The following is a 26613-nucleotide window of genomic DNA, read 5'->3' on the forward strand; positions in this document are numbered from 1 at the left end:
AAAAAGATAAGTACTTCAAGTTGCAAAATGGGTTTAGGATGAACATTAATAAAGTAACTTGCTCTGAAATGGTCTTTGAAAAGTATTTCTTGGTATTGGGTCATTCAAAAAGCTGTACATCATAGTTGTGGGGGGAAAATATAAGTATTTAAAGTTGCAAATGGGTTTAGGAAGGACATGAATAAATTAACTTTCTCTGAAATGGTTCTTGAAAAGTATTTCTTGGTGTTGAGGTATACAAAATCTGTAAAGTATAGGTGTGGGTGAAAAAGATAAGTACTTCAAGTTGGAAAATGGTTTTAGGAGGGACATTAAGAAAGTAAGTTGCTTTGAAATGGTCTTTGAAAAGTATTTCTTGGTGTTGGGACACTCAAAAAGCTGTAAAGTATAGTTGTGGTTGAAAAAGATAAGTACTTCAAGTTGCAAAATGGGTCTAGGAGGAAGATTAAGAAAATAACTTGCTCTGAAATGGTCTTTGAAAAGTATTTCTTGGTGTTGAGGTATCCAAAAAGCTGCAAAGTATAGTTGTGGGTGAAAAAGATAAGTACTTTAAGTTGCAAAATGGGTTTAGAAGGGACATTAAGAAAGTAACTTGCTCTGAAATGGTCTTTGAAAGTTATTTCTTGGTGTTGAGGTATCCAAAAAGCTGTAAAGTATAGTTTTGGGTGAAAAAGATAAGTACTTCAAGTTGGAAAATGGGCTTAGGAGGGACATTCATAAAGTAACTTGCTCTGAAATGCCTTTTGAAAGGTATTACTTGGTGTTGAGATATCCAAAAAGCTGTAAAGAATAGTTATGGGTGAAAAAGATAATTACTTTAAGTTGCAAAATGGGTTTAGGAGGGACTTTAATAAAGTAACTTGCTCTGAAATCGTCTTTGAAAGGTATTTCTTGTTGTTGAGGTAACCAAAAATCTGTAAAGTAAAGTTGTGTTTGAAAATGATAAGTACTTCAAGTTGTAAAATGGGTTTAGGAGTAACATAAAGAACGTAACTTGCTCTGAAATGGTCTTTGAAAAGTATTTCTTGGTGTTGAGGTATCCAAAAAGCTGTAAAGTATAGTTGTGGGTGAAAAAGATAAGTACTTCAAGTTGGAAAATGGGTTTAGTAGGGACATTCAGAAAGTAACTTTCTCTGAAATGGTCTTTGAAATGTATTTCTTGGTGTTGAGGTATTCAAAAAGCTGTAAAGTATAGTTGTGGGTGAAAAAGATAAGTACTTCAAGTTGCAAAATGGGTTTAGGATGAACATTAAGAAAGTAACTTGCTCTGAAATGGTCTTTGAAAAGTATTTCTTGGTGTTGAGACATTCAAAAAGCTGTAAAGTATAGTTGTGGGGGAAAAATATAAGTACTTCAAGTTGCAAATGGGTTTAGGAGGGATATTAAGAAAGTAACTTGCTCTGAACTGGTCTTTGAAAAGTATTTATTGGTGTTGATGTATCCAAAAAGCTTTAAAGTATAGTTTTGTTTGTATAGTATAAGTAATTATAGTTGGAATATGGGTTTAGGAGGGACATTAAGAAAGTAAATTGCTCTGAAATGGTCTTTGAAAAGTATTTCTTGGTGTTGGGACACTCAAAAAGCTGTAAAGTATAGTTGTGGGTGAAAAAGATAAGTACTTCAAGTTGCAAAATGGGTCTAGGAGGAAGATTAAGAAAGTAACTTACTCTGAAATGGTCTTTGAAAAGTATTTCTTGGTGTTGAGGTATCCAAAAAGCTGTAAAGTATAGTTGTGAGTGAAAAAGATAAGTACTTCAAGTTGGAAAAGGGTTGATATAAAAAAATACCATGTTAAAAAAATTCAAAAATTATTTTTAAAAATGGGGGGGGGATGGGGTTCCGGTGGTCTTTGGGGGCTCGATGGGCATTAGGGGGACCGGGAGCCGTTGGGATTGGGGTAGGGGACCTCACGACACTGTTCAAATGGAACTTGTGTATTATAACGACCACAGAGTTTCACCCTCAAATCCTCTTCTAAAACATCTTCTAAAATCATCTTTTAAAATGTCTCTAGCTGTTTCGCCGAAATAATTCCCTAAAAGGCCTAAAACGGTTTCGTCCATTTCAATTTGTAAAATGGGTTTAGGATGGACATTAAGAAAATAACTTGTTCTGAAAAGATATAATAAAGCCTTAAAAAAAGTATTAAAAAATATGGAGGGGACTCTTTGGGGGTCTGGGGGGCCAGGTGGGAGCCCGGGGAACCTTTGGGGACGGGGGGGTTCCTTCTGGATTGGGGTAGGGGGATTGGAACCCTTTGGATCGGGGTAGGGCGATCGGGGGCCCTTTGGGGTTGGGGTAGAGGACCTCACGACACTGTTCAAATAGAACTTGTTTACTATAACGACCACACTCAAAACCTCTTCTAAAACCTTTTCTAAAATCATCTTTTAAAATGTCTCTAACTGTTTCGCCGAAATAATTCCCTAAAATGCCTAAAACCGTTTCACCCAAATAATCCCCTAAAAGTAATCTCAGCGTGTTCCTTTTGTTTTTGGCATCTCTGTGCTTTCACATTTCAAATGTCTAGGAAACCCTTTCCTACGTTAATCTCTTCATCTCATAAATGTTCCTAGCTACACTATTAAGGTTTCGTTAGAATATCAATTTATCTCTCCGACTTAAAGCTCAGTGAAGCCGTATTTAAAAATAGAATTTCTGTCTCTTTAGCCTCCCGCATAATTCCAAGATAACAAGTGATGTCATTTCTAATTCCTGACAGTAAAGATCAATGAAGCCCTATTTAAAAATAGAATATTAATTTTTGTCCCTGACCTAACGAACGATTATCCCTCAAACCTAAGAATAAGGAAAGCCATAATGCTTCTTAAGTCCCCCTTATTGAATCAATATATTCACCGAGGGATTATGTAAATCAAGTTCTCAGGTTAGGTTAGCCTAAAGATCAAAGAAGCCATGTTTGTTTCTTAATTTCCCTTCGTGAATCAATGATTCACCCACCGATTATGTAAATCAATTAATCAGGTTAGGTTCGCCTAAAGACATAAAACAGATATAAATTGATGTTGACATCCATAAATGTGAGAAAGTTCCTGTTTTTTAATTCTCACTGACAAAAACCATAAAACAGACATAAATTGCTGTTAACATCCATAAATGTGAGAAAGTTCCTGTTTTTTCATTCTCACTGACAAAAACCATAAAACAGACATAAATTGCTGTTAACATCCATAAATGTGAGAAAGTTCCTGTTTTTTCATTCTCACTGAGAAAACCATAAAACAGACATGAATTACTGTTGACATCCATGAAAAACATCAAATAAATTGACCAACACCCATAACCATCCAAGAAAACATCCATAAAAGTGAGAAAATTCATGTTTTTTCAAGTGAGAAAAATTCAGTTTTTTCATTCTCACTGAGAAAACCATAAACCACGTGGTTCGTACGGGAGCTCATGAGGCCTTTCTACTCATGAAACAATACCCGGTTTTCATGGTCTTTATACCAGATAATATTAGCTTCGGCTCGGTGGCAATCTACATTGTATCTATATTTTAATTAAATATTTAGTTGGTATTTTGGTTAGGTTAGCTTAAGTTACGTATTTAATTTAATACGGTCTGCCCCCCTCCCTCCAATAATTCTTTGTTGTAGTTTTCATAATTTTGTTGATAAAGTATTATATTTTTATCATATTTTGTATTATTTCGTTAGCATTAACCAAACTTCACTTCTCGACAGAACTTGAGCGTGGTGGCTATAAGACACAAGTACTTTTAATATTCGCTTATCAGGCTTAAGTGGGGCTCATTCTGGTATCCAAAATCTGTTGGGATATAGCTTCACAAGAAAGACGGTCAGTTGCTAGAAGTGTCACAATCGTCACCCATTCTTTGTTGCAGCAGTGTTGGTAGTAATAGTAATTGTAGGGCTACGAAAGTGTCGAAGCCAACTAAGTCAGCAATTTTAATCACCACCAGAAATAAATAAATATATAAAGGGCATTCCAGAAAATAAAGGGCATTCCTTTACATTCCTTTTGTAAATAAGACAATTTTTTACACTAGCAAACTAATCTGCCGTAAGCATTTTTATAAGAAGACTTCAAATTGTCGCTCCTCAGCAAATTTGAAGTTATGTCTTGGAGCCATTGAGTGGGACAGACTATTCAGGAAAACTATATCCGGGGAGACACCACCCATGTGAATTCGTTTAATAATACAGTGACTTTGCCGTAAGGGGCTGTTACAGATCCAAATCCCTTAAACTTCTTGATATCCTTCAATTTGTTTTCATCGAGTGTGATAGGAGTTTGCCCATTTCATTTGTTCTCATCACAGCAATATTTTTGGGAGAATTCAGGATGCTTATTTTGAGACCCATTTCTAGAGTTTTGGCAACTACACAATTGAACTATGACTGGGTATTAACTATGACTAATGACTATGACTATGACTAAATGACTATAACTATGACTATGATATAACTATGACTGGGTATTAGCTATGACTAATGAATATGACTATGACTAAATGACTATAACTATGACTATGATATAACTATGACTGGGTATTAACTATGACTAATGACTATGACTAAATGACTATAACTATGACTATGATGTAACTATGACTGGGTATTAACTATGACTAATGACTATGACTATGACTAAATGACTATAACTATGACTATGATATAACTACGACTGGGTATTAAGTATGACTAATGACAATAACTATGACTAAATGACTAAATGACTATGACTAGGATATAACTATGACTGGGTACTAACTATGACTAATGACTATGACTATGACTAAATGACTAAATGACTATAACTATGACTATGATATAACTACGACTGGGTATTAACTATGACTAATGACTAGACTATAGTGAAATGACTAAATGACTATAACTATGACTATAATATAACTATGACTGGGTATCAAAATTGCCAACATAGTCCGTATATGGAAAATAGAGACATATTTCTTAATCTTTAGGCATGTCCAGGTCCGGAACTCTTTAAATCTAGCTAATTGTAAAACTAGACAGAGAATGGGATAAGATTCATCCTTTGTGTACACCCTTTTTGAATTTCAAAGAGTGGGGTAATTGTATACGAAGCATACAAAATTGTATAAGGGTATTTGTGTAAACACCATGTTACAGTACTATTTTATCAGGTGCTCCATCATCAAACAGGGAAGCACTTGTGACCAGGGTTGCCACCACGATCAGTGCCAAAAGTGGTAAAATTGCCCTAATTTCAAACTTAGCACCAATCTTTCGAAACGAACACGGAAAAAAGGAGGTCAAGGTTATATCAGATATGTGCCAATCTTTCAAAAGCAAATACGAGAAAAAGGCGCTCCGCACTTTTTGTTAATTCCTCTGACTTTTTTTTCAGAATCTTCATTATTTCTTCCAAGGCAAAAAGAAAAATATAAGCAAAAAAGAAAATTAAATATAGAACGTGCTACAGTGGTACTCATGAGGAACAGTGCTTAAATAGCACTTTTGTGCTACAGGTGGCAACCCTGCTTGTGACTCGTCTTCTCTTACTAACTGTAGGTATCTAACAGTTCGTGGTAGCGAATTGTAAGTAAGGAGCAATCTGGCTCAATAGTAACCGAAACTCTAAAAAATGGAATTTTGATACCAATAAATACATCAAAAGAATTCGATTTCAAATATATAAGTTTCATCAAGATTAGTCCTATCCATAAAAAGTTAAGCGCCTGAGAAAATTTGCCTGATTTTCGAAAAAAGGGGGGAAACCCCCTAAGAATCATAGAACCTTTATTAAAATCACACCATCAGATTTAGCGCATCAGAGAACCCTACTGTAGAAGTTTCAAGCTCTTATCTGCACACATCTGGTATTTTGATTTTTGCAAGAAGAAAGATCACGGATGCGTGTTTATTTGTTTTGTTTTTGTTTTTGCTTTTCCCCAGGAGTGATCGTATCGACCCAATGGTCCTAGAATATCGCTGGAGAGCTCATTCGAACGGAAATTGAAAGTTCTAGTGCCCTTTTTAAGTGACCGAAAAAACAGAGGGCAAGTAGGCCCCCTCCCACGCTCATTTTTTCCCCAAAGCCACCCGATCAAAATTTTGAGACAGCCATTTCGTTCAGCATGGTCGAAAAATATAATTACTATGTCTTTGAGGAAGACTTAATCCCCCACAATCCCCAGGGAAAGGGCGAAAAGTTATGAACTTAGCTCAATGTTTACATATAGTATTGGTTATTGGGAAGTATACAGACGTTTTCAGGGGGATATTTTTTCTGGTAGTGGGGGGGGGGGGGTTGAGGGTTACGTGGAAGGATCTTTCCATGGAGGAAGTTTTCATGGGGAAGGGACATTTCTATAAAGGGGGCGCCGGATTTCCCAGCATTATTTAAAAAAAACGATCAGAAATTAAATAAAAAAAAAACAAGTTTTTCAACTGAAAGTAATGACCAACATCAAAAATTAAAACGGACAGAAATTGTAACGTATATGATTGGATTCGCCCCCTAGTCAATTCCTCGCTCTTTACGCTAAAGTTTTTTTAGTACTTTCATAAGAGCTATTTATTCTAATTAATGGCCTTTTGTGATTAATGTGTCATTCTTAAAGAATTGGAAAAAATTCGATCTTTAGCGTACAGAGCTAGGTTTTGACTTGGGGGGTGAATCCTCCCTATATACGTAATAAAATATACGAATATAGAAGTTCGTTACTCAAGTTAATTCGTAAGTTACATATATTTATTACTAGTAAAAACGTTCGGACATAGGATTAAACAACTTTCGAGAAAGCCATTCAGCAAAAAAAAAAGTAAAATTAATACACAAATTTCGTTTTAATTATTCATGTACGGTGAGCCAAAATCAAAACCTGAATTAATTTAAAAACGTTCAGAAATTAATTTAAAAAAAACAAGTTTTTTTAGCTGAAAGTAAGGAGCGACATTAAAACTTAAAATGAACAGAAATTATTCCGTATATGAAAGGGGCTTTCCCCTCCTCAACGCCTCGCTCTTTACGCTAAAGTTTGACTCTTTCTCACAATTATATTTTTTTAGAGCAATAAAAAACTTTAGCGTAAAGAGTGAGGCGTTGAGGAGGGGACAGTCCCTGTCATATACGGAATAATTTCAGTTAGTTTTAAGTTTTAATATTGCTCCTTACTTTCAGTTGAAAAAACTTGTTTTTTTTATTTAATAAACAAATAAAAATAAGTAGAAGAGTAATATGGTTGTTTTCAAAGTTTCTCACCCATTCGAAACAGTATTTTTGCAATAAAGAGCTAATTATCGGAATAAGAAAAGGTGTCAAGCCTCTAAATTTCTACTCAATGTCATAGAAATATATTTTAGATTATATCAGAATTGAAATAAGCTTCAACTATTCCAATAAGGAATACTTCTGTGATATTCAGGCAAAACTAAGGACTCATAAAATGGTCCTTTAAGTAGGGGCGGATCCAGGATTTTTTTAGGGGGGAAAAGAGATTTTTTTTTATCGGAAAAAGAAAAGGTGTCATGCCTCTAAATTTCTACTCAATGTCATAGAAATATATTTTAGATTATATCAGAATTGAAATAAGCTTTAACTATTCCAATAAGGAATACTTCTGTGATATTCAGGCAAAACTAAGGACTCATAAAATTGTGCTTTAAGCAGGGGCGGATCCAGGATTTTTTTTTTGGGGGGGGGGGGGCGCAGTATAGGTTGATCCGATAAACTTGCGTTATGAGCAAGTTTCATTAACGCATACTTGAGTTAATTAAGTAAATCACACTACTTTAGACTACGCTTAGGGGTGCCACGCCCCCCACCCCATCTGGATCAGCCACTGCCTTTAAGCAGCCCAAAGCCGAAGTCCATATTGCTGATGAAAAGTCCCGTTACCAAAGGAGCCTTTTAGGACCTGGAGGTCAATGACCGTAAGAATCAAAGAGTTATAAACATCTTCAAAAACCACTTGAAATAAAGTCAAGTATAACTACACTTCCGCCTTGTTGGGAAACTTGTCAAGCAAGAAAAAAAAGTATATTCATGCAATAAAACAATCTTTTCATGACTATATGAAAAGCTGTTTTAAAATCATGTCTTACAAAAATTTAAAATGAATAAGAGTTAGTTCTACTAAGGTTAGAATAAGCTATATTTTGATTGCAGTTGAAAAGAGCAGATGTGTTTCTTAAGTGACAATCTAGATTGCATGCCTTTAATTTGTAGGTTTGGAATTGGTTTACCACTGACCATCTAGATTAACGAAAAACTGTTCCAGCCAGTGTCAGAGATGCTTGGTATAATATATCCTAGCCATTAAAAAAGCGCTAAAGATTTAACTTTTCAACTGGAAAATGCACCAAAAGTGCGATTAAAAAAGAGTCGCTTTGAAATGTCCCGGTTTGAAAATGTGCAATTAACACAAAAATCACTGAAATTGTAAAAATAGGCCAAATCTGCCAGCACTGGTTCCAGCAATGATTAATGCGGAGATTTAACCACCATGATTATATGGTAGCTATTGACAAGGTTCCTTCATCTGACCAAGATTTTGGTTTTGGGACTGACTATTGCCAAATTAATGGATTTTTTTAACCTTCCAATTTTTTTAACAAGCTGGTAAGTGCCTGAAAAACATATAATAAAGACGGGTCTAAAAGTCCTTTTAGTTTCCATTCCTGCTGAAATGAGGAGGCGTAACCACATCAATTCACCAAAGAACTATCTCATATCTTGCTCCCTCAACTCTTGAGGCTAAGTGGACGAATGAGGCTAAAATAAATGAAAACTAAATACTTACACCTAAAAATCTCTTTTTTCTCAATGTTCAGGCTCCATTTTCAATAAAAAGTTTATAGCAAGTCTGCATCAGAATGCCTACGTTTGAACTATAGGAGAATAAGTTTCATTTCTAGCGGTAGCAGCTGCTAGGTCAAGGAGGCACACTTGTGCCTCTATAAATTTTAAGGTTCGACCTTGTAACTCAGCCTCTTTAACTCTTTAGAAAACGTAGTTTTTTTCAAATATTAGAAAGGGATGACACAATAAAAAAAACGAAAGAAAATTTATAGTAAAGAGCAAAACAAGGAGAGATCGAAAGAAAAATGAGGTATAACAGTAAATTAATCCAAAATAATGTTTTGTAAAAGAAGACTTATCTAGATTTCACGATTCTATGGAAAAGGTATTGAGAGACAAACCAGACCGGTTTCAAAAAGTAGAACGACGTTTTTAAGCCTTTTTAGTACAGTGAACCTCCAGGTAGTCGAGATCTAATTAATCTAATTTTTAATATAAGGTTGTGTGGCACACCAGCGATTACTTTTTTTCTGAACAACTGCAAACACTTGTCCAGGTGCCCTTGTATTGACCCTCGGGCCTCCAGACCATCTTCTGAAAGGAGAAGACTGGTCTCTAGACTTTGTAATTTGGCTCGTTCGATACGTTGCCGTGTTCTATACTCGTAGGCCAGAAAACAGGTAATGCGGAAAGGTTTCCTGTTTCCAAAAAATTAAATAAACCAACTTTTTCCACAAAATAAGTTTTTCAAAAAAAGTAAAGAACTCTTTTAAACCAAAAATTAACAAAAATAGAATCAAATAATCTACCAAGCATACAACTACCACAGATCAGTATCAATAAATAAATGAAACCCAAAACAAACAGAAATTAAAATAAATAACAGAGTCAAACTCATAAAGAACAGAAATTAATATGAGTAGGGTTCTAAACCCCATGCTTTCTAAAAGCCAGAATATAATTTGTGCTGAAGTGCCTCTGGAAAAAATAAATAATAAAAAATTGAATCTATTTAAGATTTATTTATCTGTCTATATTTGCGCCTGTTATCTTTATGTTTGCTATGATCGTTAATTTTAATTTCTGTTCGTTTTGGGTTTCATTTGTTCTTTAATAGTAATTTCTGGTCGTTTTGAGTTTGAAATATTATAAGAATTATAATATTATAAGAATTATTATAATATTATAAGAACTATACTATAATAGTATAATATTTATAATATTATTATAATATTATAAGAACTATTATAAGAATTATAGATCCCACAGATATGTCTAATGGCTTAATTGAGGGCTACAGCCTTATATAAATTCATCTTCATAGATCCTTCTTCATAGTGCCATATTGTCCTATGGAATTTTATTTATGTTACAACGAAGCAGAAGCAGGTATGCCAGAAGCAGGAACGTGTTCAGGATTTTTTTTTCAGGTCGCGGGGGCTTACAAACGAAATTTTTTCGGGGGGGGGGGGGACTAAAAAAACTTTAAAAACGCATCAAAAATTGTTTATATTCACTATTTGTTACGTTTTTACAAGTCGGACCGACAATCCCGGAAGGAGGAGGTTCAAACCCCCTACCCCCTGAATACGGTCGTGGCCAGAAGTAAAACGTCTATTTAATTCCTAGGAAAAAAACTAGCTAGTTGACGTCTTCAGTGTCATCGCCCAAGTTAAACAAATATGTTTTTGTACAGTTTATTGTGTATCTCTAGTAAACGATGAGCAACAATTAATTTAAAAAAACAAGTTTTTCTTACAGAAATTAAATACCGAACTGCCGAATTGCGCAAGATATATTTGCGAAACCAGCTAAATTAACTGACTTATAATGCCTTTCAATATCTGCAGAATTCTAAAAACTAGCCCCTTCCTGAAAAACTCAGTGTACTTGGGTAGAACCGTTATTAGGGCTGGTGGAGCACGGGGCAAAATTACAGCGTCCCGCTCCCGACTCAAATATAAGCAATAAAAGCCGAATCAAAGGGAACAATTTGATCAAAGTAGGCAACCCCTCCGCCATTGTGCCCCCAGTTACGGAATCCGGGGCAGCTGCCGGGGTATCCCCCCCCTTGAAGGGCTCTATCCTTGAGCTTTTTACAGAATTACAATTGTATGCTAGAGGTTATCAACATTATGGTCACTGAAAGTCCATTGAGAGACCTATGTAAGTCTTTGTCTTCTGGAGGCTAGTCATAGGATTCCTGGTCATAAGAGAACATTCTGTTTTTCTCGGGGTCGGTTTTGTGGGGGTCGGTTTTTCTAGGGGTCCAGTAAAGCGTTAGTTTTTACAATTCTGCAGAAATTGGGATATCCGACAAGTAGCTAGATTTTACAGATATATTTTGCTCAATTCTCGAAGCAGCAATTTTTGTTTGATTTAAGTTTCAACATCACTCTTTAATTCTGCAACAATTCTATTTTAATTAATTATTTCTGAAACAGTATTTATTGGAAATGTTTCTCACTATGCGCAGTTTCTTTGAAATCACGTTTTGAACTTTTAGTTACTAGGGACATTGGTTCGCTTTGTTTAAGATTGCAGCTGTTGCTGCAACCATGAAGACATTTATTAAAGTGCATCATATAGATGCTCTAACTTATAACTATTGACTGGAAAATTATAGTTTTTTTAATTGTTATTTTCCTTCATGTTTGACAAATTCAAACCCCTCCCCCTTCCCGTACAAATCCAAGAACCCCCTAAAAATCCTGGGTACACGTCTCCCAGGGTTGCCACCGTCAGTAGGATTTTACTAGATCTAGTAAAAAAAAAAAATCTAGTAAATTTAGAAGATCTAGTAAATTTCTCGAAATCTAGTAAAAACTAATAAAAAGTCGTGATTTATAGTAAATAAAACTTTTTTTTATTTTCCTTGAATTCAGGGACAAAAATTGTCGTGAACATATGACAATTTACAAATTTTGTTTGTCTGTTTTACAATTTACAATTTTGCTTGTCTGTCTCAGAGACAGACAAGCAGTCACCTATTTTCATAAACAGATACTTCACTTCTGGCGTCTAAAGGTCGACAAAATCAGCTTTCTGTGTATCAAATCTTACCAACTAAAAATGAAGCTATAATGACACTTGGATTTGTGATGATTAGGAATCTATTGGAATCAAAACAAAAGCCAACCACCCAAGGTGATTAGGTGAATCTCCTCAGTTTAAAAATTTTTATTGAGGAAAAAGAAGCCTGCTGAGAGAAATTAAAAGTAAGTAGAAACGTAACATTACATATATATATATATATATATATATATATATATATATATATATATATATATATATATATATATATATATATATATATATATATTTGTATATATATGAACTTTTAGGTTTCCAGAATTTTCAATCATACTATGAAAACGAAAGAAAAGAGGAAAAGAGAAAAAAGAAGAAAAAAGGAAAAAAGATTGTGAAAATCGTATAGATTACCCTCCTATAGTAAAAATCCATGCTTGATGGTGCGCGTGCGGCGTAGCTGCACGCGCAACAAATTTTTTGAGCATTTAGTAAAAACAGATGCGATCTAGTAAATTTTTCCTCTCCGATTTAGTAAATTCTTCCAGGTCAGGGTGGCAACCCTGGTGTCTACTAGCGTCCTTGGTCCGAACGATAGAACAAGCTTATAAATGCCACAGAGTCAAAAAGACAGGTACAGTACAGCCTTAGCATTGAACTTGAGAATTTGCCTGTTTATCAGATTTCGCAAGATTGTTATAATCACAGAGTCAAAATTGCGCTTCATATACAGATGGACTCATGCCAATAGAAGACACGTTTTGTGACTTGGACTGGATCACTGGGTTGTTAGGTATCATCAGCAGATTCTACTTCTTTACTAGGCTCAGTTGAATATCCATGCCAAGAAAAATTAATCTTATTGATTTAACAATTAGTATACAGACCCAGACTTAGGATGGGCTCAGACTAGAATCATAAGAAATTATAAACCGATATTTACACAATGAGTCAAGAATAGAATGTTGGTTCAGATGGAAATCATGACCAAAAAGGTATCTAGGCAAAAAAAGGTACTTCTGTATTAGGCTATACCACCAACAAAATGTTACCTAAAAAATGTGCAAATATGTAGCCCAAATTTGTTTCTAAAGTATTATATTTTCATCATGTTTTGGTATCTTTCATTAGGATTAACCTAACTTCACTTCTTGAGTGTTGGTGGTGTAGTACATAGGTACAAAAAAAAGTAACATGAATTTTAAGGGTTGATTTGAAATAATAGTCCAGCTAATATGCAGTCATGTTCACTATTAATGAGTGAATATTAATCCTATTTTGAAATATTTTACTAGGCTTCCAAGAGGCTTCAGTAGTGTCTCCGCTCACTCATCAAATTTAATTTGGCACTTTAAATATCCCGACCACACTTTTTTTTCTCTCTGCATTAAAACCGGTTTCTCTGTATCTTAGGATGCACTCGGAGATAACCAGCTTAGCCTGAGAGAGATAAATTACTGTGTAGGTATAGTTTAATTAAATGTTTATATAGAGCTGGTACTTTGGTTAGGTATTTAATATAATTCGTTCTAGGCGGCCTGCTTTCCATAAATCTCTGTTTTAGTTTCCATCATTTGGTTACTAAAGTATTATATTTTCATCATCATTTAGTATATTTCATTATAATTAACGTCTAACTTCACGTCTTGAGTGTGGCTAGGATTTTTCGCAGTACCTTTAATTTTTAACTCAGTGTATTTAATTTTTTGGAAGTGGGAGAACAGATACGGTAGGAACAAAAGCTTTTTAAATCTACATATATTGCCGAAAAACTTCACTTGGTCCAAAAAACATATTCTCAATTTAGATTACGGAAGCCTTTTGAATTAGGAAAAGCGTCTTTTGGCAACGGCGCATGTTTGCATTCTATACGAGACATGTAAATTGAACATTATAGAACCCAAAGAATAGTCAGTTTTAGGCTAATGATTGAAGCTCATCTAAGCAATAAGGAATTCAAATTTGACATGATGAACCCCCACGTTCAATATAGCTTATTGCAATGATTGCAATATCATGTTCTATAATATCAGGGTTTACTTAACCCAACCGAAGCCAAGCTCTTAATGTAAATTCATGCTTTGAACATTCGTACGGCCTGTGGGCCCGAAACGCTCACCGGCATTTTGTCGCTTTTATTTTTTTTCCTTTTTTCTTCCCAGGGGTGACGTATAGAACCAATGGTCCTAGAAAATTAGGAGAGGGTCCATTTGAACGGAAATTGAAAGTTCCAGTGCCCTTTTTAAGTGACCGAAATTATTTGAGGGCAACTATCACCCTTTCTTCTCCAATAGAGTTCGATCAAGATTTTGAGATAGCCATTTTGTCCAGCATTGTCGAAAGGTCCAATAACTATGCCTTTGGGGATGACATGATCCCCACATCCCCAGGGAAAAAACTAAAACTTATGAAGTTTGCCCGCTGTTTACACATGTAGCATTTTTTACTGGGAAGCATGCAGGTGTTTTCTCGGGGGGGGGGGAGTGTAGGACTTCTGGAGAAAGACTTTTTAAGGGTAGAATTTTTTATTGGGAGGTAAGTTTCCGGGGAGTGAACTTTCTAAAGGAAATTTTACACAGGTGCAGTTGCGTAGCAAGGTCTTGTAACATCCGGGGCAGAATTTAAACTTGTCCCCCCCCAACAAACATCTAAACATTGCTGAGTCATATTTTTTTTAGTGGAAATATACAATTAAAAAAAGCTATTTAAAGTGTTTAAATTAAGGAGTGAAAGGAAAAGCAAATTGGGTGCTGTATAACATTGGTATGTAAACATTTTAATGTAAATAACTTACATAAATTTAAGCAAAACAGAAATTTTTTATAAATATTAACATTATTATTACAATATCAAACAACACAATTTTAATTCGTGGCTTACATTAAATAAGTCTAAAAATGGGCAAGGGCTTTTATAATATACGTTTTAAGAGGAAATACAAGAATAGCTCTAGGTTTCGTATTTTACTATAGGTCTATCCATGTTTTTTTTTTGTACTTTGACCTAAAACACCCAAGTGATTGAATGATATATATATTTTTTTTTTTATCTGCTCGAATTTAACAAAATGTACCGTATTTAAAACCCATGTTTTCATTCAGAACCTCTTCTTTCTAACTTTTTTTCCTGCAAACATAGAAATATCTTTTTTGCTACACTGTTTTCAATAGATAGCATGGCCAAGCTCGATAGTCGAGCTTGGCTGATAGTAGATCTGAAATAACTTTTAATAAGCTTGAGTTTAGAAAAACTCCTCTTGCAAGAAGTAACAGAGACACATAATGTCAGGTAAAACTTTAATGTTAAAGTTAGACTAGGAATAGAATCTGGAAGATCATATTCAACTATGAACTGCAATAGTCTCGAAGAACTCCACTTCAGAGCTATTCTTCAGGAACGTCTGCCACATGTAAAAACCTCCTCAGACGTGGGATCTCGTTTAACTTGTCTCCTGAGGATATTTATTCGTAATTCTCAACTAAACAGCCCACTAATTTTAGCACTTCAGTTTCTGAACTCTTTAGCAAGTTCTTGGTCTCCAACACAGCAAACCGAAGTGATATTCCTTCCATGCCTTGGCAACGCGTGTTGGTTTCTTTTTGAAACATGTCAATGCACTCTAACATCGATATTTTTAGTTCTTCTTCCAAAGTTAGAGGCTCGTCTGCAGCTTTTTCTCTGGGCATCAGTTTCTTTCTTCTAATATTTCTTCGTTTGGCGAAGGGAATGTCCATCTCATCACCAATAGCTTTTGCGAATTCCATTGCCTTTTCTACAAGACCATCTCTATTATCATTCAAAAAGGCCTTTAAAATCCTCATTTTGATGAGGCACTTTTCGAAACTTATTTCAACAATTTGCAGGTATTTTTGGGTGTGGTTGACATCTTCATGGACACTATTACATAAACATAAAAAGCACAAAAGTGAGAAATCCCACATCAAAGTCAACAAAGTTTGAGTTGTTCCTCTAGTGTCAAGAGTTTCTGAAGAGTCACAAAGTTTTTCAATGATATCGACAATCTTCTTAAAGCATTTAAACACTGGCTTAACAGCTTCATAGTGAGCCCTCCACCTGGTTTCTACAAGTCGTTTGATCGTAACTTTAACATTTGCCTAGAGGACAAAGCGTGACAAGTCCATCTGTGTGCTGAGCATGAGAAAAAAAAACTTTCCAAAGTACCAAAAAACGTCATACTGGAAGGAACTGTAGCAAAAGAGTGCACTCCGCAAAGATTTAGTGAATGGTGGGCACAAGATACAAACAATGCTTAGGATTAAGCACACAAATCCTAGCTTGTACTCTTGAATGTACTCCAGCCATTGTTGGAGCGTTGTCGTAGCCCTGCCCTCGGCACATTTAAAATATCGTGTGTAATGTCCACAGCTCTTCTTCCTGTAAGCTGATAATAGCCTAGAAATGACTCCTTTACTTCAACTTTCTTGTTCTCAATGTGCACGGAACGAATTAACTTCAGTCATTTGATCAATGTGCGAGGCATCGGGTGTGCTGTCAAACATTATACTAAAATACTTATATATAAAAAATGGTATTTTTAGACACTATCTGCCCAAAAATTTGAAAACTGCCAAGTAGCATTGCTACTTTGCTACCCCACTTTTTGCACGGCGGGCCTTAATCAATCATAAGACCTTTTAGCCCTTTCGCTCCGGAGCCCGTCAAATTACGGGTGGCTAATTTTTGCTCACAGATGCTATCTACTGTGAAAAGTAGTAACTAAAACCATGCTTTTTGTATTCTTGAGACATCTACCAATCTACTGATGTATACACACGTGTTGTTCGGAACATTGCAGTGGACGAAAATTAAATTAAAAAAAAAAGTGGGAAAAAGTCTGTTAGAGGTGGGTAATTTCTAGTTAGAAATTCAAGAAGGCACATCCTTTATTTGTCTACTTTTGTAATATCATTTAAAACTAGATAGCCGAAACTAATCAATGAGAGTTCTATTTAGTGACTAGCGCCATCTACTGGGCTGTCAGAATTTTCACAAGTCACTGTACGTCAAATGACAAGACTGGGACTCTCAGATTGAGGGGATTACTCCTGTCGAATACTTCTACAATTATATTCCGCTTAAGTTTTTTGAGACTATGGCTGAAAAGACGGAATTGTACCATATGAAGGAACACGGTAAAACTATAGCAGTCAGTGGCAAAAGTCTGGCCCAAGAGATGCACCAAATGGTTGGGATCTCAATCCTTACGTGATCCCTGAATTATTCGCAGATACGACTTTACTGGAACAAAAATTACTTTCCTCCCATAGTCGCAAGAAAACTTCCAACAGATCGATACCATAAATTACGGAATCATCTCCACTTTGCGTCCGAAGAGGACAGGAACGAAAATGATATATTATGGAAAGTCAGGCCTGTATTATCCCTTGTTAGAGCGTGGTGTTTGGATCTTGAAAGGGAGGAAAACCTATGTTTACATGAACAGATTATCCCCTTCAAAAGTCAGACAAGGATTAAGCAATGCATTAAGAAAAAGCTAAGACCATGGGGAGTGGAAAACTTAATTCTCTGTGGCTCTTCTGGTATCAATTATGACTTTGAAGTTTATCAGGGAAAGAATACCCCTATTGGGGAGGAGCACAGAGAAACAGTTGGGGGTTTAGTAGGAGCCATTGTTCTTAGTCTGTTGGAGAAAATTGACAAGCATGTCTATCACAAAGTGTATTTCGATAACTACTTTACAACGTTACCACTGCTTGAAAAGTTGACAGCAGGAACTATCAGAAAGGACAGGATAGCCAAAGCAAAGCTTGTAGATGAGAATGTTTTTAGGAAAAAAGGACCATGGTCGTGGGACGAAGTTAGCAACATTGAAAAGGGACTCATCCTTGTGCGTTGGTTTGACAAAAGCGCAGTAAACATGGCGTCGAAATACTGCGATGCAGGTGCAGGTGGAGTCGTGAAAAGATGGAGTAACGAGAAGAAGGAGAAGGTTGATGTGAAAAGACTTGAAGTTATTGGTCACTACAACCGCAACATGGGAGAAGTAGACAAGCTGGATCATCTCGTCGCCTTTATTGAATTTAAACAAAGACGAAAAAGTGGACCAGTGTCACTTTTTGAGTTCTGGAACGAAATTGCAGAAATACAGCTGAAGTGTGAATATGAGGAGCAGATCTCTAAACGAAGAGCTGGTCGTCCTCACCAGCAACAAGATGCCGAAACTTCTCTGGCTCCTTCGCCGCCCCGACCTGCTGCGCGATCAACTTACACGATCGAAAGCGTCCGATATGACCGAGTAAATCACTTCCCTGTGCATTTAGAAGGTCGGGAAGCCCAGTGCCGCTATGAAAAGTGCCCAAAAGGAAAAAAGGGGGTTTCATGGATTCATTGTGAGAAATGTGAGGAACAAAGACAGGACTTGCTTCAAGATGTACCATTTTCACTGAGTTTGAAACTTGACTTTGTGCATATGTTTTGTGCCTTTTTTATATTTTTCGTATAAACGAAGTTGTCTTGCTGGTTAGACTAATTTTGTCACCGCTCCAGGGCCGGCATCCGGGGTGCCCCCCCCCCCGCACTCCTCTTCCTACGCTGCTGCACAGGTGAATTTGCCAGAATTCATACACGAAATTCATTTTAGTTGTCTTAATGTCTTGTTGACGTGTCCAATTTCCATTATCTGGGGAAATTGACCGGGGAAAATTACGTCCGCAAGAAGTTTTCTAGGGTGAGGGTTCAGTGAGAAGGAAATTGTCCGGGACTATTTCGCGAGGGGAGGGGGGATAATCTTATGCGGGAGGAAATTTTTATTAAGGAACTTTTAATGGGGGGATTTCGCTGGGTCACAGGGAGGGGAGAGTGGATTTTCTGGATTATATGAAAAACAATCATAAATCAAATAAAAAACAAGTTTTTTCTATTTGAAAGAAAGGAACAAAATTAAAGTTTAAAAAGGAACTGAAATTATTTCGTATATGAGTGGGGTTTCCCCCTCCTTAATATCTCACTCCTTAAAATTCGACCTTTTGTCCGATTCTTAAAACTCTTGAAACACAATGGCCGTTTAATCTGAATCAGAAACTTTTTAAAAATACTAAAAAATACTTTAGCGTGAAGTGAGGGCTCCCTCATATACGGTATAATTTCTGTTCGTTTTAAGTTTTAATGTTGCTCCTTAATTTCAGTAGGAAAAAACTTGTGTTTTTTCATTTAATGCACCAAAAAGATTGACTTTTTATGCTGACTCCAAAAAAGTTAATTTCGTTAAGTTTAATGTTACCCCTCAAAAGCTACGAGCCTGAGAAAATTTGCCTGACTTTCGAAAAAGGGGGAAAATCCCCTTAATTTGCTAAGCGATTTCAATGAAAATCACACCGTTAGACTCACCATATCAGAGAGCTCTCTTCAAGCTCCCTATAAAGAAAAATGTGGAACTTTGCATTTTTCCCAGAAGCAAAATTACGGTTGTGTATTTATTTGTTTGCTATTCTTTTTTTCTTATCGCTGATAGTATCGAACCAATGGCCCTAGAACTTCGGGAGAGGACTCATTCAAACGGAAGTTAAACTAAAATTGTCAGCAATGAGCTGATGTTGACGACAGTAGTATAGCGTAAACAAGCTTTCGGGTGGGCAAAGGTGAAAGCCGTACACACTCGGCTTTTTTCAGCTAGATTCACCACTAATGCAGCAGTACGTATTCCCCCTCCGCTTTCCCCAATCCCCACGCCCAGCACAGGATGCTCAATCTCATAATTGAACCAAGCTGTATTCTAATAGCCCAGGGTATCGCGCTATTCATTTGCCCAACATTTTGAATTGATTTTGACTGTGTAAGACTTAATTTGTTGTACTAAACTTATAATATACCTGATTTATTGAAATATTATTTATGATTTTCTATTAAATGGATTTGTTTCATAGGCACAATCATAGTTTCATAAATCATAGGCAGTGCAATAGCGCTGTCTAAGTAAAGATACTGGATAAGTCAAAGTATTACCACAGATTATAAAACATCATACTGTGGCATATTCCCCACATTTAAATAATGACTGTATTTTAAATTTGAAAGTATTCGAAAAATAAAGTTATATTTATTAACTTATCCATTGGGCATTGTTTGGCAAAGAATATCCGGAAAATCTTAACAATTCTTGGCGTCATTGCGGCAGAAACCGTCAATTAATTAAAGATTGCCATGGATGCCAATTGAAAGGGAAAACTGACTTCTCGAGATTGAAAATTACCTTCCACTTTGTATCTTAAAAAAAATGAATTCTGTAAAAATTACACATAATAATTTCTTGTGTAATTCAGGGTATGGGGGGTATACATTTCCAGAGGCGGTTACACTGAATATCATTTTTGTGTCTATAATTCCCTTCAGAAGCAAAGCACGGTCTCCTAGTCCTGCATGATAAAATAGATCATAGGCAGCGCAATCGCGCTGCCTATGCAAACGAAATTGTCAGAAAAATATACATATTTTGTTTAATTTCACTTTATTCCCAGCAGACATTTTGTACAGCATACTTATGCAGAGACAAATGTCCCACAAGCAGCGCTGACGTGTGAAATGCGACTAATTTTGGTCATAATTCTTAGCACATTTATGTCAGTTTTTTTTAGCTGGTTTAAAGAAATATTTAGAAAAGCAAAAATAGCGAGAAGTCAGCATGGTATTAAAGATAGAGGCAGTTCAATATTTATGCGTTAGTAAGTGAAAACGCAAGGGGTAGGACGTTATCAGCGCTTATTGGGCGTTTCAGTGACAAATAGGAGAATGGGAGTTTCAGTCAAACACCGGAAAAAAAACAAATAAATGACTCCTGGAGTGGATCCCCTCTACCATATTCCATGACCAAACTACAACCGATTTGACCTATATAATTGTAGTGTAAATATCATTATAAAAAGCACCATGTCTTATTTTCTTTTTCAATGATTTCCTTTTCATTCAAGAAATTATATTCACTGTATATCTACCTTCTTATTCTTCAATGATACTATTTCTGTCGTATTTGCAGATGTAGAGGGTGTATTCGTTTCCACTTTGAAAGCTTTAATACACGAGAGTTTAGTCTTGAACTGATAGATTTTAGAAAGTAAAAGCACCCTTAATGTCGAGGGAAAAAATTGACCTGAGAAAATGTGATGAAATCGAAAGCATAAAACAAATTTTTCAATCTTGCCGTTTACTAGGTTTAAATTTTTACTTGATTACACGGCGTAAAAATCAATATATTTAGGGATATATTAATACCGAGTATACTACTAAGTGCAACGGACTCCTATCTTTATCCTTTTCCTTATGTTAAAAATGAGCATGGATTAATAAAAAAAATATCTGCTCAAACTAAAGAGCAAACTTGACACTTAAACGAGTAACAGGTTTTAAAGCTACTTGATAAATTATAGTTTTTTCCAAATTATTGAGGGGGGGACTAATGCTTTCCTTAAACCTCATTGGGGCTGAAGATCTATTTTTGAAAGTTTTGCTTTTATAACACAAAGTTTGTCCAAGTTCATCAAAGGTCAATGCCCTTCGGAGGAAGAAGCATTTTAGTTTCTGGATCCATTCCTGAATTTCTTTTTCTCCTAGCTTAAAAACGTTCCTAAATCAACTAGGATTTGAAGCATCGGAGGTAGATGCTTCGAAATACCATCTCAGGCGTAATTTAGGTTCTGGATCCATTCCTGGATTTTTTTTTCTTTTAACTTAAAAACGTTCCTAAATCAACTAGGATTTAAAGCATTGGAGGTAGATGCTTTAAAATACAATCTCAGGCATAATTTGGCTTCTGAATCCATTCCTGATTTTTTTTTTCCATCCTAACTTAAAAACGTTCCTAAATCAACTAGGATTTGAAGCATCGGGGGTCAATGTTTCAAAATACCATCTCAGGCATAATTTATTTTCTGGATCCATTCGTGAAACTTTTTTCTCCTAACTTAAAAACTTTCTTAATCAACTTGAATTTTATGGTAAAATAGCAGTGGCAAAATTTTTTACCCCACCCATAGGAACCAACGTCAAGGGGATAACTAAAGAGATGAATAATAAAGGTGGTAGAAAAATTTTAAGATGATTTATTTGATCGAAGTTTAACAAAAATTCAGGTAAGATCAGCAAAATTTACAATCGAATAAAATTAGGGTCGAAATTTGAAATTTGTGCCGTGCAGTGGGGCAGCGGGTATTAATGCACAATTGGGGTTATTGAGAAGGAAATTCTGAAAACAGCTTTAAAAAGTTCTAAAATACAATTCTGAAAACAACTTTTAAAGGCCCTAACATACTTACTTATATCATTCCCATGAACGCTTCAGTTTACTTGACCCCCCTCCCCTAATGTGCGAATATATAGCCTGAATTATATATTTCCCGCGCGTTTTCCGTTTTTGATTTCGTCAAGTTGATTCAATTACGGATATTAATTTGAAACAAGAGTGACGCATCGCAAATTGCATCGAAAATATATAATTTGATCTAAATATTTTTGAGCAGGGGGGGGGCAAAGTGAACTGACGCGCTTTTAGGAATGAAATAAGTAAGTATTTTGGGATTTTTAAAAAGTTTTTTTCAGAATTTTTATATTGTTTCCTTCCAGAGCCGTTCCTAGGGTTGGTGGTGCCCGGGGAAAAATTAATTACAGCGCCCCCCTCCCAAGTCAAATAAAATAAAAAAAACAATCAAAGTAACTTATTGGATCAAAATGGGAAAATCCCCAGCCACCCCCAAGCCACGGCACCTGGGCTAACTTTCCTGGTTGGCCCCCACCCCCCTAGGAATATATCTGTTTGCTTCTCAGTAGTCCCGGTTGTGCAGTGACACCAAACAATGCACTTGATGAGTCAAAACTAAAAAAAAAAGTCGTAATCAGTATTTTAAAAACGCAGAAAAGAATCTTCCGCTCTCGGTTCCAGCATAAGAAAGCAAAGGGGAATTACCAAAAATGCAAATTATGGACATCTGATTCTTTCCGCATTTCCTGGGGTCAATCTGTTAGGATCAATTGGCGAAAAATATAATTATTTAAGAGATATTTTGTGTCTTCGCCAAACCGAAGAATTTTCCAACCGCCAAAAAATCACAATCGCCATGTAGTAAATAAGTTAAATTAAAAGTTGTTTCAGAGTTAAAATGCAAACTGGATAATCTTAGCCTACCTGAGAAACACTATGCCCTCTTTTGACTAATAATTCACCTAGGTTCCTCATTGTAAATTCATGGCTTCCAACATAGACAGGATGAAGTATCAAAAAATTATCCCCATATACACTGAAACAACAACTTAATAAAAACAATAGCCGGCTCATCTTTGAATGCAGTAGGCGCTTTTCAACGCTATTTTAAGAATGACTAGTGTGGCTGCTTAAAGTTGTAAGCAACTACCTTGCGCGCAGCGGAAGTGTATAAATTAAAAACGTGTGTAACCATACAATACGTTCAAGGCAATCCCGAAGAGCATCGCAAAAAGCACTATATGTCTTTTCGTCAAGAATGCGAGTAAATGTTGACTTTAGAGTATGGACAAATTTATCAAATTTATTGTCAAGATACTACCCTTAGTCCTGCTCATCCTTGCTAATATTTTTATATTCGTCGAGCTGTGTGTGGTAACTCCAATAATTGAAGAGTTCTAGATTAGCCCCGGGACAATACGAAGGATAAAACCAGGGTCCCAGGGCAGATTCCTTCTCGAATCCCTTTGCCTATCACTTATTTTAGCCCATAAACTGTGTTTTAGCCATTCTAATTCAAATATAGGTGGTATGTTACACCAGGTCTGGGCAGTGGAAGCAAACAACTGTATGTATAAATCCACTAGGTATCCTGCAATTTTATTTTTCCATTTTACATATTAGCACCATCTTTCTCAAAATTTTCTGACTGAACATCCAGTTCAGTAATTAGGAATTTTTATTTCAAAGTGGTCCACTATTTTGTAGGAGAGGGGAGGACTAGAGAGGGTGAAGTAAATGTATGCATATCATATGATAGTACCAGGCAAATCGTAAGTGCCTGGTTGAAGCATCATTAAGGTCTGTTTCCATGGGAAAAGAGATTATGAGGTATAAGCTGGAAACAAAAATCGATTAAATCAAGTAGAAAGTTATAAACGTTCAACGTTACGTTCCACATTAAAAAATATTGTATCGAACTCCTTTGAGGGTCAGGCCCAGGGAATTCATCCATCTCTTTTAGTTGGACTTGGATAAGACTTGCTAAGCTTTGCAACAGAAATTTCGATCTTTAGCTCTCCTAGAATGAAGTGAAATATGATGTCTATTGGACGTGCATAAACATAGACGCTAACAGGTCGAAGCCTGAAACGGGGATGGAGAGGCATTATCAGACGTTTTTGTTTTTTTTTAGCAAAGAGGATAAACAATAAAGAAGTTGTAGTGCGAAACTAATCTAAATCTCATAGAAGAAACTCGTCAGGCCGATCTTAAGGGAATTTCCTGCCCTTCTGTTTGCAGAAGTGTGCATTGAGAAGGTTGTACCAAGAAAGTACGCACGGTCCTTTGCAGATTAAATTAAAAAAAATTAAGGTTTTTTTTATCTGAAAGTAAGGAGTGACATTAAAACTTAAAACGAACAGAAATTATTTCGTATATGAAAGGGGCTGTACCCTCCTCAACGCCTCGCTCTTTACGCTAAAATTTTTATTGTTTAAAAAAATAAAGATATGAGACAGAGTCAAACTTCAGGGTAAAGAGCGAGGCGTTGAGGAGGGGACAGCCCCTTTCATATAGGGAATAATTTCTTTTCGCTTTAATTTTTAATGTCGCTCCTTACTTTCAGTTAAAAATTGTTTTTTTATTTAATTTCTGAACGTTTTTGAATTAATGCAGCTTTGATTTTGGAGCACCGTACATGAATAATTAAAACGAAGTTTGCATATTAATTTTACATTTTTTGGCTAAATGGCTTTCCCGAGATTTTGATCTGACGTAACTTACGAATTAACGAATTAACCGAATTTCTATATTCGTATATTTTTATTGCGTATATTAGGGGGGGGGGGTTCACCCCCTAGTCAATACCTCGCTCTTTACGCCAAAGTTAAAAAAAATTTCCAATTCCTTACGAATGACCCCTTAATCCCAAAGGTCGTTAATTAGAATAAATAGCTTTGATGAAAGTAAAAAAAAAGTTTAGCGTAAAGAGCGAGGTAATGACTAGGGGGTGAACCCAATCATATACGTAAAAATCTTCTGTTCGTTTTAAGTTTTGATGTTCTTCCTTACTTTCAGTTGAAAAAATTGTTGTTTTTTTTAAATTTAATTTCTGATCGTTTTTTAAATAATGCTGGGATTTCCGGCGTCCCCTTCGTAACAATGTCCCTTCCCCCATGAAACCTTCTTCCATGGTAACATCCTCCCACATAACTCCCGACCCACTCCCCCAACTACCAGAAAAAAATCCCCTTGAAAACTTCTGTATACTTCCCGATAACCAATACTATATGTAAACATTGGGAAAAGTTCATAACTTGCGGACCTTCCCCCGGGGACTGTGGGGGATTAAGTCATCCTCAAAGACACAGTTATTGTATTTTTCGACCATGCTGAACAAAATGGCTATCTAAAAATTTTGATCGGGTGACTTTGGGAAAAAATCAGCGTGGGAGGGGGCCTAGTTGTCCTCAATTTTTTGGTAACTTAATAATGGCACTATAGCTTTTAATTTCCGTTCGAAAGAGCCCTCCTGCGATATTCTAGGGCCACTGTGTCGATACGATCATCCCTGGGGGGAAAACCAAATATTCACGCATCCGTGATCTTTCTTCTGGAAAAAAAATACAAAATTCCACATTTTTGCAGATAGGAGCTTGAAACTTCTATAGTAGGGTTCTATAGTTTAGGGGGTGTTTCCCCCCTTTTTTGGGAAATAAGGCAAATTTTCTCAGGCGCGTAACTTTTGGTGGGTAAGACTAAACTTGATGAAACTTATATATTTGAAATCAGCCTAAAAATCGCATTCTTTTGATGGATCTATTGGTATCAAAATTTATCGTTTTTAGAGTTTCGGTTACTATTGAGCCGGGTTACTATTGTGAAGTATACAACCAGAAGAACCACAACCAGAAGAAAAACCGATCAAACAAAGAAATTTGTGAAACACAGAAGAAAATTATCTCCAGGTTTTAGCATATAAGCAAAAGTCATCCTAAAAAGTGACAATCAAAGGCACGAAAATATACGTTAATTATTCATGAATACACTTTTTAACGTATAAATACGTTAGTCAGATATTATTATCTATGCTAGATCAGTCGCTGTAAACACGTTGTCCAAGACAAGGGTCTTAGCTACATTATTTTTATTGGGGGGGGGGGGAGCAAGAGGGGTGCTATTGAAGTAGATGCTATTCAAGCGGTAGTGAAGAAAAGTAATTATTTAATAAACACGCTACTCGTTAAATTTAAAAAAATTATACAATACATTATAAATAATAAACACACATTAAACAGTCATAAATATAAGTGCTGGTGCTTGGCTTTTACTAAAATTTATAAAAAAAAAACTTTTTGCACAAAATAAGTTTTTCCCAAAAAAAAATAAAGAACTCCATTAAACCAAAAATGAACAAAAATAGAATCAAACAATCAATCAAGCAAACAACTACCACAAATAAGTACCAATAAATAAATCAAAACCTAAACAAACAGAAATTAAAATAAGTCAAACTCAAAACGAATAGAAATTAATCTGAGTAGGGTTGTAAACCCTATGATTTCTAAGAGCCAGAATATAATTTATACTTTACCGAAAAAAATTCAAATGAATTTACTGAAAAAAATGTACATTGTCAG

The 26613-nt window shown here is 35.7% G+C and overlaps 1 protein-coding gene across 3 annotated transcripts in view; it reads right to left on the minus strand.

The window, feature by feature from the left end:
- Positions 1-23148, minus strand: part of LOC148943582 (UDP-glucuronosyltransferase 2B17-like) — a 132688-nt gene extending 109540 nt beyond the window's left edge. The window contains exon 1 of one of the 3 annotated variants that reach the window (XM_089101531.1): positions 22958-23148. In XM_089101531.1, coding sequence (XP_088957657.1) covers positions 22958-23107 — 150 coding nt within the window. In that variant the 5' untranslated portion in view covers positions 23108-23148. The remainder of the gene's footprint in view (positions 1-22957) is intronic. The other 2 variants (XM_089101530.1, XM_089101533.1) reach the window with 2 other exon arrangements.
- Between the last annotated feature and the right edge of the window lie 3465 nt (positions 23149-26613).

Source organism: Artemia sp. Qi Xiang Cuo, chromosome 15, assembly GCF_049724085.1.
Source record: "Artemia sp. Qi Xiang Cuo chromosome 15, ASM4972408v1, whole genome shotgun sequence".
NCBI lineage: Eukaryota > Metazoa > Arthropoda > Branchiopoda > Anostraca > Artemiidae > Artemia > Artemia sp. Qi Xiang Cuo.